Source organism: Pholcus phalangioides, unplaced genomic scaffold (assembly GCF_987345545.1).
Source record: "Pholcus phalangioides strain wild (caught in Gottingen) unplaced genomic scaffold, Ppha-v1.0 ptg000042l_1, whole genome shotgun sequence".
NCBI classification, from domain to species: Eukaryota; Metazoa; Arthropoda; class Arachnida; order Araneae; family Pholcidae; genus Pholcus; species Pholcus phalangioides.
The window spans coordinates 3,284,188-3,297,370 of NW_028301628.1; the positions used below are offsets into that span (position 1 = coordinate 3,284,188).

Consider the following 13,183-nt stretch of genomic DNA (forward strand, 5'->3'; position numbering starts at 1 on the left):
GTCAGTCGTCGTCGGTCCCGTTCTTGCATGATCTATTTCCGGCCGCAGCGATGTCGTAGATTTAATTTTTTACCGGATTCCCGATATTCACGGTACACTCGTGAAATGGTCGTACGTGAAAATCCAAATTCCATCGCTACCTCGGAGATGCTATGTCCCATCTCTCGTGCGCCGACTATAACACCACGTTCAAACTCACTTACATCTCGATAACCTGCCACTGTAGCAGCAGTAACCGATCTAACAACTATGCCAGACACTTTTTGTGTTATATAGGCGTTGCCGACCGCAGCGCCGTACTCTGATTGGTTCCATATCTTTTTATTTGCATACGCATGCCTGTACGCGTTTTTTTGGCTCTTCAGTTTATATACATATTTTTGTTTTACTTTTGAGCGCTACACCACCGAGGCTGTGTCGACATTCCTCAATTCCAGCCATTATGAAAACAGAGAAGACTTTTCCTTGGCCATTAAAATTTTGAAATAATTCTTTCCATTGATTTAGTAATTTAGTAAAGGCCAAGCGGATCCATCCGACACACGAAAATTGTTGCTAACGAAAAATACCAATCCACACAAGCGAATAGGTCCTGACCGGTTTCTGGCCCACGAGTGATGGCCACATCACATATTAGGCCCACAGACTGAAAGTGTGGGGCACTTGTGCGTCCATGGTCTAGAGCTAATTTTTTACTCCCCCCCCCCCTTTCATATGCTAAGAATGTCTGTCCTCTGTCCTCTGTACTGTATTTATTCGGTTTTCTTCCTTTACACATGCACCACCTTTAGTTATAAAGCCATAGGTAATTTAGACTGAAATAAATTTGGTCTGCGAATTCTCTTTCTCTCTCCAGAGAGAGATTACCTCCAGAGTGAAATTTATCTCTATGGAACCGTAAGTGCTGTTGGAGCCCATGATTTAAGGACGTCATCTGTTGTTTCGGAACAGAAGTTTTTCTCTCCCATTCGGAAAAGATGCTTCCAAAAGGTACTTCAGGTGCGATGACGATGGAAAACAAAAGCCTCATTATACTTGATTGGATGTTTATCAGCTATTTCTCTGCCGTGTGTTCAAGAACTTGACATCTAAGACAACCTGAGACAGCAGAAGTGGAATATACAGGGTGCATAGCTAGCTCAGCAAACAGCATTTTACTGGTGATTATTTTAGCCTAGAGACATACTTCCATTTGAGAAAAGGTATCCAAATAACGAGTAGATCTCAGATACGCCATTCATAGTTGCAAGAGGTTGTATAATTGTTAAAATAAATAAAATTAACTTTTTACACAAACATCCTGTGCTCATAAACACGGTTGGAAAATTATTACCCTTTCTCTCTTGGAAAAAATCCTAATACAATACTAGCTGAGATATTTGAATTCAAAGATATAGAAAAATTTGGGGGCAGCATAACTCAGGAGAAAAAAAAAACATTTTCTGTTTGTGTTTCATCGGAGATACCACGAAATGTTGTCTTATAGCCGAGATAAACATTTTTAAGACCTTTTTGAGGGAAAAAAACATAATATGTAATCAAATGCTCTGCATGCATTTGTTGTACCTTTATAATAAAGGAGACCATATTTAATCGAGAAATATACGGGGGATCTGGGGATTATTAAAACGGGACACATCTGTTCTCGCTGATAAGGTTGCCAGTTTTCGGTGAAATCACCAAATATTGTAAATAAATAACACGGGTAAGAAAACAACGATGCATCATGTCATCTAAAACGAATTTCACAAGGAAAATTTAGGAACAGCGAAAATTTGCAAGATGTGTCATGACAAATATGACTAGATTTTACAGTCATTATAACATAGTTTATAAATTATACAAATTGCCCCTTCATCCCTGATTCTCGTAAAAATTAGGAATTAAAGTAAGCTTCGTAGAAGAAACGGAACATTATTGTGAGAAACAATCGGGAAGGGAATACAGGAATGTCCCGTTTTACATTATACGTCAATGAACAAGTAGGAGGTTCCCCCAACCAATCTTAGGTATAAATTGAACAAGGAACGAACAAACGCACATTCAGTGAACGTGATCAGCTCCGATCCTAGAAATTTCGTTTGAAAAAACCATAGACACGTAGCAAAAAGGGACGTAGCAAAAGGGGGTAGTGAAAGTGACGGACTCGCGATGCGAGGATCCGGGTTTGAACCCCACAGTGGTGGTCGGCTGAAGTTTGTTTTCTGTGGTTCCCAACTTCAAGGCGCAAATGCGAGCCGATCTCCCCGTTAAAATGTCTCGCCACAGAGAGCAACAGTCCTACAACGATAAATCATTCACTCATAACACTTCACTCATAATTAGAATAACTGGTGGCAGATGGCAGCACTACACATAACAAGCATTGCAGAGAAACAAAAAAAAAACTTCACGTCAGGTTTCACTACACGCACACGAACATTCCCGCATGTACCGATTCGTTGGGGGTTCCGCGGGGGGTGGGGGGCGGGGTGCACGTGTGGTGTAGCAGTAGTAGGTAGGACCTCCAAAAAATGGCTCGGGGATCCATGATGTTCTTAAGTCAGCCACCTCGTTGGGCAATTTGCCTGTTGTGGCGTTGTATTTGTATTTGTATTTGAAAAACCTCGTTATATCCGAGGGGGGTCATTTCTTTTTCATTGACATTATAAGCAAGGTTCATTAAAATTATTCTCTATGGGAATCAGACGAAACCAGAAATTATTGATGTTATAGCCGAGGTATCGTTTTAGAACTGTATTTCAACTATTTATATACATTTATTTATTCATTGCATTTTTCTTTCTATTTTATATCTTGAGAGTTTGGCCACATATATATCCAGTCTTTGATTTGATAAATATTATATGCACAATATCTACTCCATTCTTGGGCAAACATACTTTGAAAACTCGGAGAGAGAGGGGGTTTGTGAAGGACTTTTGAAATTGCATTTTTCTTCTCTGAATACACGAAGAAGAGAAATAAGATGGTTTGGGGATGAAGAGATTTCAGTTGCATTATATACACTTTCCTTGAACACTATGTTTTCCACATGTAGTGCTTGCTTCTCTTCCTATCGCCTTCTCGCTCTCTCCTTATATTCTCTTTGTGAATGGGAAAAAAGCTTTTGTGACGTCATTGTGTAAGAAACAATAAGTCTTGATTTAAAATCACGAAGACACCCGGGTCCTATTTCACGGGAAAAAGTGAACATTGGAAATTTGTAAGAAATGTGGTAAAGAATATGACGATATCGTTCCTGATTCCCTAAATATTAGGAATTAAAGTAAGTTTCGTAAAAACAAACACGACATTTTTATGAGAAATATTCGGAAAGGGAAGAATACGTTAATGTGCCGTATACGGTGCATGCCAGTAAACATGTCTGAGGTTTTTTTTTTAAATGTTAATGTGATCAGCTTTAATCTTAGGTATTTCTTGGGGAAGCGCCATCGAAACGGAAACAGTACGACCGAAATTTTATCGTTATATCCGAAGTCGTGTCAGTTTCATTGACGTTATAAGAAAATTTCTTCAACATTATTCTCTATGGGGATCAGTGCAGACTGCCAGTGGTTCGCATTCTGGCTGGGGTGACGTTATAACCGAGTTTGTCTGTGTTTGAGCTATTCATCAAATTTTCCTATGGAGAAATACAGGCTCTGAAATCTCTTGAATCGACGATAACCCAAGATAAATTGCAATCTTATTGTTCGTCGCATTCGGCTCATTATTAAAAGATATATCATAAATCATTATTAAATGCAGACAATACCTCTGAGAATGGAAAGAAAAAAAGCATTGTTATATATGTAAAAAAAAAAAACTACTATTCCCTCTCTCTATTTCTTATAACAAAAATGAACCTCCCAGTCAATGGCGTTTACCTCTCCAGAAAGCGAGTACAAAGCTGAAGATTGATAGTGAAAGGGGATGAAGTATTCCTTATTGATACTTTCCTTCTTTTTCCACCTCTTGAGAGTTTGGCCATAGATATATATATATACCCAGCCTTTGATTCGATACATATTATATGCACTATATCCACTCCATTCTTGGGCAAACTAATAATACTTTGAAGACTCGGATAGACGGGGGGTTTTGCGAAGGATTTTTCCGTTTGCTGTTTCATTTTTCTACTCTCAATACATGGAAGAGGAGAAATAAGATGGTGGAAGGATGAAGAGAATATCAGTTGCATCATATACACTTTATCAGAATGCTATGTTTTCTAGTTGCTCTCGCTCTCTCTTTCTCTCCTTCTCGCTTTCTCCTTATATTCTCTTTGCGACTGGAAAAAGGCTTTTGCGGCGTCATTGTGGAAAAAGCAATAAGTTTTGATTTATAACCGCGAAGATTTTTCCTGTGTGTGTTTGTGTGTGTGCGGACTTCTAGCAATCCAGTCTTCTTTCTTATTCTTCTGAGTAAACTGCAGGCGTGGAAAAGAGTTAGAATTGTGTATGTGTATACGGTATTTTATCTTCTTCTCCATCAGAGGACGGAGAGGAGAGGAAAAAAGTCGATACTGTAGGACGAAAGACGTTTTCTGGAGATGGATTTTCGATATAGGATCGGATAAAAACAACCTTTACTCTTCCAATGCGCCACAAATCCCCCCTTCACTCTACTTTTCGGCCCATGGATGGTGGGTTTTTGAAGTAGATTGTGGAATTAAGTTTTCCCCACTGGCCTTGGCTCTGACCCCGGGATCTCACGATGGAGCTGTTGATATATATATATATATATATAGTATATTTGGAAATGGTTCATTTGATTTTCTTTCATCGATTCGTAGCGATTCTATTTTTTTTCGTCTGTAATATCAAGAGTGAAAATCGGGAAGAAAAGAGTAGGAATATGAACTGGCTATGAAACAATAGGTCTGTTTTTGATAGAGCGTTCATTTTCACGTTATTACGGTCGTGTAGAAACAAAATAGCCTATATTGCTTGATATTTTATTTTCTTCTGTTATGTATGTATTGATTCTTTTTTCGTTTCCGTTCGAGCAACGTATAGAGTATTTTAGATGCCATCTCTCTCTCTCTCTCTCTCTCAAACTTCATGGATGGTTTATTAAAATATTTCGTGCAGTAGATCGTAATACAGTGTGTCCCATAAATTCGTGAATAATCATAATTCGTAAATTCATAAAAATCAAAAGGATTGGGAAATTCGGATGCACGTTGCCAAAACTTCTCACAAAGGGTTTTTTTTTTGGAACGGAAAAAATACTTAGTTCAAAACGAAAGAAGTCACAGAACTGCTTCACAGAAGTTTTCTCGCAGCCTTTTCGGTGTCAGAAACGTTCGTGAAACTGCAGCCGGTGATTCGTAGTTGAAGTAAAATAACATCAGCAATAGTGCTTTATCCACCAATGTCCACATCACAATGAAAACATTATGTCAGCACCAATAACAACAAACTTCAGAAATATGTTAAGAATCGTACACCCTGCATATATATATATACGAATAACAGGAGAGCTTATCTCCTGCATATTTTCCTTGATGTGTTTTCATGAAGCACCATTGAACTACTAAGATTTGAACTTTTTTTCTATACCAACATAATAATTTTTACTCCAGATTCTTTATTGTATATATGTATATCGTTGTTTGTTATTTTCACATAAATCAATAAATTTCCGGATACAACCATCCCCCGGGAAATCTTCGATATCTCTCTGAGAATGGAAGCGGGGTGTGTCCGGTCCTTCAACATACCAACATAAAAATCTCTCTTTGTGAGAATAACTTTATCGCAAACCGCATTCAAATATACATATTCTTTCAATTCTTATGATTTATTAAACCTATAGTAGATTCTCGACTATCTGGCCTCGGTACTATCTGGCTCAGTTTAGATAATAATGCATTAATGAATTACAATATTACCTTTTCACATCTGCGTTATAATTTATCAATGAACAGTAAAATAAATTTGCATAAATTTAGTAAATTGTTTTTTGTAAGAACTCGGCCTAGGTTTTGTTTATTTTGAATGTGTGGGTATCTGTACTGTGCAGCAGTGTTTCCCAGCCTGTTTGATGTAAGTAGATCCTCTTTATCAAAGTCAAAACAACACGGAATCCCTGTAACGTAGCTAATTTTCACACTGTCTGCCCATGAAATCGAAAATCTGTTGTTTTTTTATTATTTGCATATCAGAAAAAAATTGATGCAATCAGTTACAATTTCGCAACGCTAAATGCAATAATAATAAATGAAAATGAGACCACGCGGGTCTGTTGGAGAAGACTGTTGTACAGTGTACATGATCTTATGTTTCCTACAATTAAGTAAGACATTATAAAGTTTATCTTGAAATTTGTGCAACATTTTTATTCTTGTGTGTGTGTGTGGACTTCCTTTTCTGTAGTAACTTCTTAAAACAGTACAGTTTGGAAGTAACATAACCACCATTTAATAAGCAGTCATCTGTACGTAATAGAGATCAGAAAATATGAGTAAATGTGAGTTTTTTTGTATAAAAAGGATGTTTTTTCTTAGGGCATAGGTGGAAGTGTGGGTAGGAGAGAGAGAGAAGTGAGTATTTATAGAACTCTCCGGCGTGCCAATCCGTCACATTCGGCCGTCGGATAGTCCAGTCTTCTGCACTTATAAATGTATGGTACACCCTGTACTCTTCAACATAAAGACGAACGCCAATACGCACAGCAGCTCTGCTCGCTCGAAAAACTGTGTACAATTAATCATCTGTAGAAATGCGTGCTGTGGGCTAGGTTACCATGACAGAATCCCAATTTTGGCATGGGGTATAATGAGTGTCATACAAGCGTTAAAAACTTGATTCTAAAAAAGTAATATACAGCTAAAAGAAAAATGTCTTTGAGTAAATTGACGTTGATGACAAAGTAATAATAAACAATTTTCTGAAAGCAATGTTAGAAAAACGTTTAATAATAAAAAAAAGTAATTCTGTCGCACCTTTGAGAAACAGGCCACAGAATTTACTTTAGAGAAGCTAACTATTATATATACATTCTCACCAACAGATAGCGCTGCAGGAATCTTCTTGATTTGCTGAAGATTCATAATGATTATGAATGGTTACCCAACATCCAATTTGATGCAAGATTTGCCACAGCTTCATGGGACTTTTGTGAAGGTTTATTTAATAACACAAAACCGCTCTACTTTAAGCAAGCGTGCACGTAAAGTAAGAAGAGAGAGAGAGAGCCCCCGTACCATCGAAATTTGAGTACGTGAGATTTTGTTAGGGTGACTTGAAGGATACCGTGGGCTTGAAAAATGCCTAAACACCCAAGTAACTTTAAATAATCAAGTCCCAATGTTTCGCCGTTCTAGCTGTCACTTCACAGAACATGACTCGGGGTCCTTTAGGTCTCACACCATAGGGCCCGCGATTTATTTTTTATTTTTACTTATTTATTTGTACAGTCTCACACTTTTGGATATATATTTTTACTAGTACATGCTACTTTTAATCTCGTATTTGAATGATTAATATCAAATGGTCCTCAAGATGAACTAAAATTGGGGCCCCCGAACTCATTGTATAACTTGAATCTCTTCGTTATACATGCATGTCTGACCTCACACATATTTTTTTTTTAGGAATTGTATATGAATGCACATGCATTACTCGGGATAATTTGTATCCCATGATAGGGACCCCATGTAATATTATTTTTCCCCCTTGCACATCATAATTTTCTCCGGCAGGGTCAAGTCCTCCGGGGCAATGAGCTTATATTACGTAAGCGAGAGAGCCTGGTCGTGCTCGGTCTGTTCTGTTCTGCCAGTTCATACAGAGGAGCGCCGGCTAAGTTATTTCGCCAATGGCATGATTGCCATGTGCTGTGGAATATCATTGCTAACGATTCATCTCCACGAAATTCCCCAACGTGACAATTCACTGTAGGAAAATTCACGGATAACCACTCACCGCTTACAATTCACCGACATGACAATTTACCGCTAGGGAAAATGCACTGACAAATAATTCATCAACTAAGCGACGTAGTGAGTCAAGGGTGAATGAGCAAGTGAGCAAATGAGTGAATTAAGGGCGAATGAGCAAGTGAGCAAATGAGTGAATCAAGGGTGAATGAGCAAGTGAGCAAATGAGTGAATCAAGAGGGAATGAGCAAGTGAGCAAATGAGTGACTGACGGTGATTCAATCGCTCACTGACTCAGTGACTAATGCATTCACCTGTTCACTCATGCGGTCACTCAATATCCCCCACTCATCCACTCACATGATCACTCATGCGGTCATTCAATATCCCTCACTAATCCACTCACTTTATCACTCATACGGTCGATCGACCACTCACTTGATTTCCCCAATGGTCAATCATAAAGTAACTCGGTCATTCATAAAAAAACTTGGTCACTCATAAAGCAACTTGGTCACTCATAAAGCAACTTGGTCACTCATAAAGCAACTTGGTCACTCATAAAGCAACTTGGTCACTCATAAAGCAACTTGGTCACTCACTCACTAGCTTATTCACCAAAATATTCGTTCATTCACTCAATCACGTATTACAAATACAAATACACATACAAATACAACGCCACCACAGACAAAATGCCCAACGAGGTGGCTGAAATACAAATACAACATCGCACTGACTTGCTCAATCACTTGGCCACTCACCAGTGACGACCTGTTGCAGGTGAATTATCTCAGCGGTGATTTATTCATCGGCGAATTTTTCCACTGGTGATTTTTTCGTCGGTGAATTTTGCCAGCGACTACATCCATCGAATACATCGATGAATTAATTTCCGCTGAATTTTCCGTCCGTGAATTACTTGTGGAACGATTTCCCGTCCGTGGATTATTTTGTCAATGAAATTTCTGTTGATTGATTTTTCCCGTAAATCCATCAGGACATCCTCTATATCTTTCATGGAACCCAATGGAACAAAAAACTATCGGCAATTTATTCAAACGACACTCTGTGTTACGCAATGATATTCTCATTACAACAAAAATTGAAATTTTATCAATATAAATTGTATTTTGTTTTTTACCTATTACGATAACTTTCATGGCAGTGTTCATAGTCCTGGACCTCCTGAAGTCCACTCGGCACCTGTACTCGCCTCCGTCGATCTCTTTCACGGGCCGTATCGTGAGGGTAGCCACGTTGTTGCTCATATTGAAGTAGGCCCTGGAGCCTAACTGCTTGCTTGGGAAATGAGCCGCTTCCCTTATCATGCCGGGCCGCGTGTCAACACTGTAAACGGGATTGCCAGAATCACCCCGGTACCACAGGACAAGCGTGACTTGGTCATCTGGCAAAGCCGGCGTGGCATTGCATTGTATGCTCAGTTCCGATCCCACCACGGCGGTGTAGTCTCTGATATCTGAGAAAGACAAAACGAAATTTATTCATAAAAATCTGCGATAAATGAATAATATAAATTATCAATCACAGATCATATACATTGTACAAAGTGAACAACCTTTTCAATGCGTTGGCCAGATGTATGTATATATGTGTTCCAGATATATATATATATAAGCGTCAGAATTTCTATATATATATATATATATATATATATATATATATATATATATATATATATATATATATATATATATATATACACACACACTTTCGGCCAGAAAAGAAAACAAATTGTGACCATATGATCCGTAACTTTACGGGACATTCCAGTAATTTTCGTCGTCCTCACATGAAACGTCCCGTTTTTCCCTTATTTTCAACGAAGCTTACTTTGAAGGTTTCAGAAACAAGAACTTGGTTTATACAAATGCAACGCCACAACAGGCAAATTGCCCAACGAGGTGGCTGACTTAAGAACATCATGGATCCCCGAGCCATTTTTGGAGACCCTACCTACTACTGCTACACCACACATGCACCCCCCCCCCCCGCGGAACCCCCAACGAATCGGTACATGCGGGAATGTGCGCGTACGTGTAGTAAAACCTGACGTGAAGTTTTTTGTGTTTCTCTGTAATGCTTGTTATGTGTAGTGCTGCCATCTGCCACCAGTTTTTCAAACTATGAGTGAAGTGTTATGATTGAATGATTTATCGTTGCAGGACTGTTGCTCTCTGTGTAGGACTGTAGCCCTATTTCCATGACTTAATGTTACTTTCATGAAAGTTAATGCATTTGGAAAAAAAAAATAGTTTTCCTCTGTAAACAAAGCAACTTCACTCGCTTTTGGTAGTCATTTCGGCTTTAAATGGCAACTTTACTTGCTTTCAACAATTTTTTCTGGCTGCAATTGGCAACATCACTTGCTATCGACAATTGTTTTCGTTGTAATTTAACAGCACTTTACTGAATTTTTTTTTTTGGCTGTGATTGACGACTTGCATTTTACGATTGATTTGGCTGAAATTGGCAACATCCTTTCCATTTAATAATTTTTTGAGATTCACTTGATTCATTTGATTCTTCGATTTACATAATTTTTTTTTTTTGACGATGCACTATATGGAATTTTTGACGTATCAATATGTATTGGTTTTGCCGGAGATGTACGAGTCCCCCCCCCCCCCCAGGGGGCCGAAGTGCTGTACGTTACTTTTCGCGGCAGTGCCTGGGTGTCTCGCGGTTTCTCCAGTTACAAAAAACGCCAGGTTTCATACCAAGATTTGGAATAACATTGTTATAAATCCTTGCGAAGATTTCATGTTCAACAAATTTCTCCACAGCTCATACTGTGACTTTTGAAATACTGGCGTATTTCAGTACATATACTCTGTTCTGATCTAGCAAATAATTCTTTATTATAATAATTAATAATCACTTGAATTCGAGAAATGTTAAATATCAGAGCCACCCTTGGTGTGGTGGTCACACGGGACCACGCGTTTTGGGAGGGATCCAATTATTGTAATGAAAGTAAAAATATATATATATACTCTCAAAAATACATTTTAAATTCTGTGATTTTCTCAGATTTGTTTGATTTGCATCAATTCTAGAATATTTTCTTTATTTCTGAAATGACATAAATTCTGAAATTCTTTCTCTCACTGATTTTTAGTTTTCTGCTGGGATTTTTCTCTCTCACTAATTCTGAATTTCCATCAATTTTAGGATATTTTTATTTCATTAATTCTGATTTTTTTTTTCAATAATGAGTATATATTTTACATCATTCTTGTATATTCTGTGATAATACACGGCTCTTTGGATGCCGATTTCCCCCTTCCCCCATAAAATACAGTAAAACCTCGATAGAATGATACTCTGCGGACCAAGAAAAAATACCGTTGCAGAGGGATTATCGTTATATCGAGAGGCAGCAGTTTAATATTAGAGAAAGACATTTCTAAACATGATTTGAAAAAATATCGTCGTTGAGGAACTTATAGTTATATCGAGTATTAGCATAAGGAGGTTTCGCTGTATATATTTCCACAAAAAAAAAAAAAAAAAAATCGTGAAATCCCGGCAATTAGGAAATAGGAACAACAATATATCTGAGTTGGAGAGAATCAAGCATACAGTTAAATATCACGAATATTAGAAGCATAATCTTTCCTAAAACACGTGGAAATGCAAATAAATCTAAGCAAAAAATAGAGAAAGGGAGCAAAGAAGAAGAGAAATGCAATAAACCCTTTCTCCGACATTCAATTACGTCTCCTAGTTGGACGTTGCTGTATTAACGACGCAATAAAGCAGCGATACGTCAACAGTAATGAGGTTAAAGTAAGATGAATGCGCCTTCTCACAGCCAAGAGAGTGATGGACGCAAAGACCCCCAAAGAGCTCCTCGAACTGTCCGAGAGCATTAGGGTGAATAACACTGCTGACGAAAAGAAAACCATCTGGGATAGAGGTTACATCTATAACAGGCCGGGGGAACCAACCTGCAATTATCAGGCTCCGGATTCATTTAGAGACACCTTCATCACGGCTTTAATCTCTACCTTGCTACGCGGAATATAATTATTCTGAACTCAATAAAGATAAAAGTCCTTAACTAAATCTAATTTAAAAATAGCCAACCTCGGCTATAACGTAATAGGCAGTCGATACTGATTTCCATTAGGGTTGGACAATCCTCCAAAAATGCACATGCCTGACCGAGCATATAACTTAAAATAGATTTCAAAATCAATAATTCACATACCCGATAAATATTTTTACTTTACTTTCTTAAAGGGTCTATTCCTTTAACGCACACCAACTCCGGTAGTATTGCCTATGGCAGGGGTTCTCAATTTTTTCACACCCGTGGAGCACCTTTCCCCCTATTCTATGCTTATCCGCGAACCTCCGTCGGCTCGCCAGAATTGTTTAACAAAGAATCTCTTCAAAAAGGTTTGTCAAAGTTCAAGGCACATCAGGGCTCCGCGGTGCACAGTTTGAGAAACCCTGGCACACGGTGATTTCCTACCATTGGAGTTGGGGGGGGGGGAAATGTAGGTACCTTCTATCGGTGGTTGCCCCGTGTTCGAATCCACGGACCTAAACGGGACCCTTCATAGTGGAAGACGAGTATCTTATCACTGTACCAATTGGGCGGTGTGCTTGATGGGTCTCATAACTTCTTAACATGTTGAGAAACAATATGCTAATAGAAATATCAATAAAAATACTATTTAATCATAGCTGTATATCAAATTTTTTTACTCGTGTTTCCGATTGTATGTGTTATCCTATGCTGGTACAACATAAAATTTTTACATATCTTGAATACTTAAGTTAATCTAACTTTTCAAAAAAGTGCATTAAAAGCAGCTTGCGTGCCATGACATCAATGTGATTGAATAAGAAATGATTCAAAATAAAGAAAACTGTTCTGTTCATGAAGTGAAGCAAAAGGTTGAAATTTCATATGGTGACACTACCTTTATCCGCAGGATATCCGTATTTAATCACAAGCTACAAGCGCTGAGAGATCGGTAAAGGCAAAAATCGCCAATTGTCGCTAAAACGTACTAAAATTACTTCGACGAACGCAGATTTCAGTGATGTGTTGCGAACGAGTGACTGAATTTCTCCTGAACTAGATGATCAATTTGGTTTATTCTAGGCTCTTTTGAAAGCTGGCGGAACGGACAAGTTTTTGGCAAATTTTACCGATTGTAGCTAGAAGGGTGTTTGCGCCATTAAATGCAGATAATTTAAAAAAATTAATGTGACCTTATGGGATTTTTCTGACCTTTCCAAAAATGTGCTTAGTTTGCGTTTATACCTATTCAAAAC

General features: G+C 38.1%; 1 protein-coding gene across 3 annotated transcripts in view; it reads right to left on the bottom strand.

The window, feature by feature from the left end:
• The window catches only part of LOC149063898 (synaptogenesis protein syg-2-like), a 553,183-nt gene that overhangs the window by 106,039 nt on the left and 433,961 nt on the right, over nucleotides 1-13,183 (bottom strand). For all 3 annotated transcript variants that reach the window (XM_089255271.1, XM_089255270.1, XM_089255272.1), the window contains exon 2: nucleotides 9,012-9,347. In XM_089255271.1, coding sequence (XP_089111397.1) covers nucleotides 9,012-9,347 — 336 coding nt within the window. The remainder of the gene's footprint in view (nucleotides 1-9,011; nucleotides 9,348-13,183) is intronic.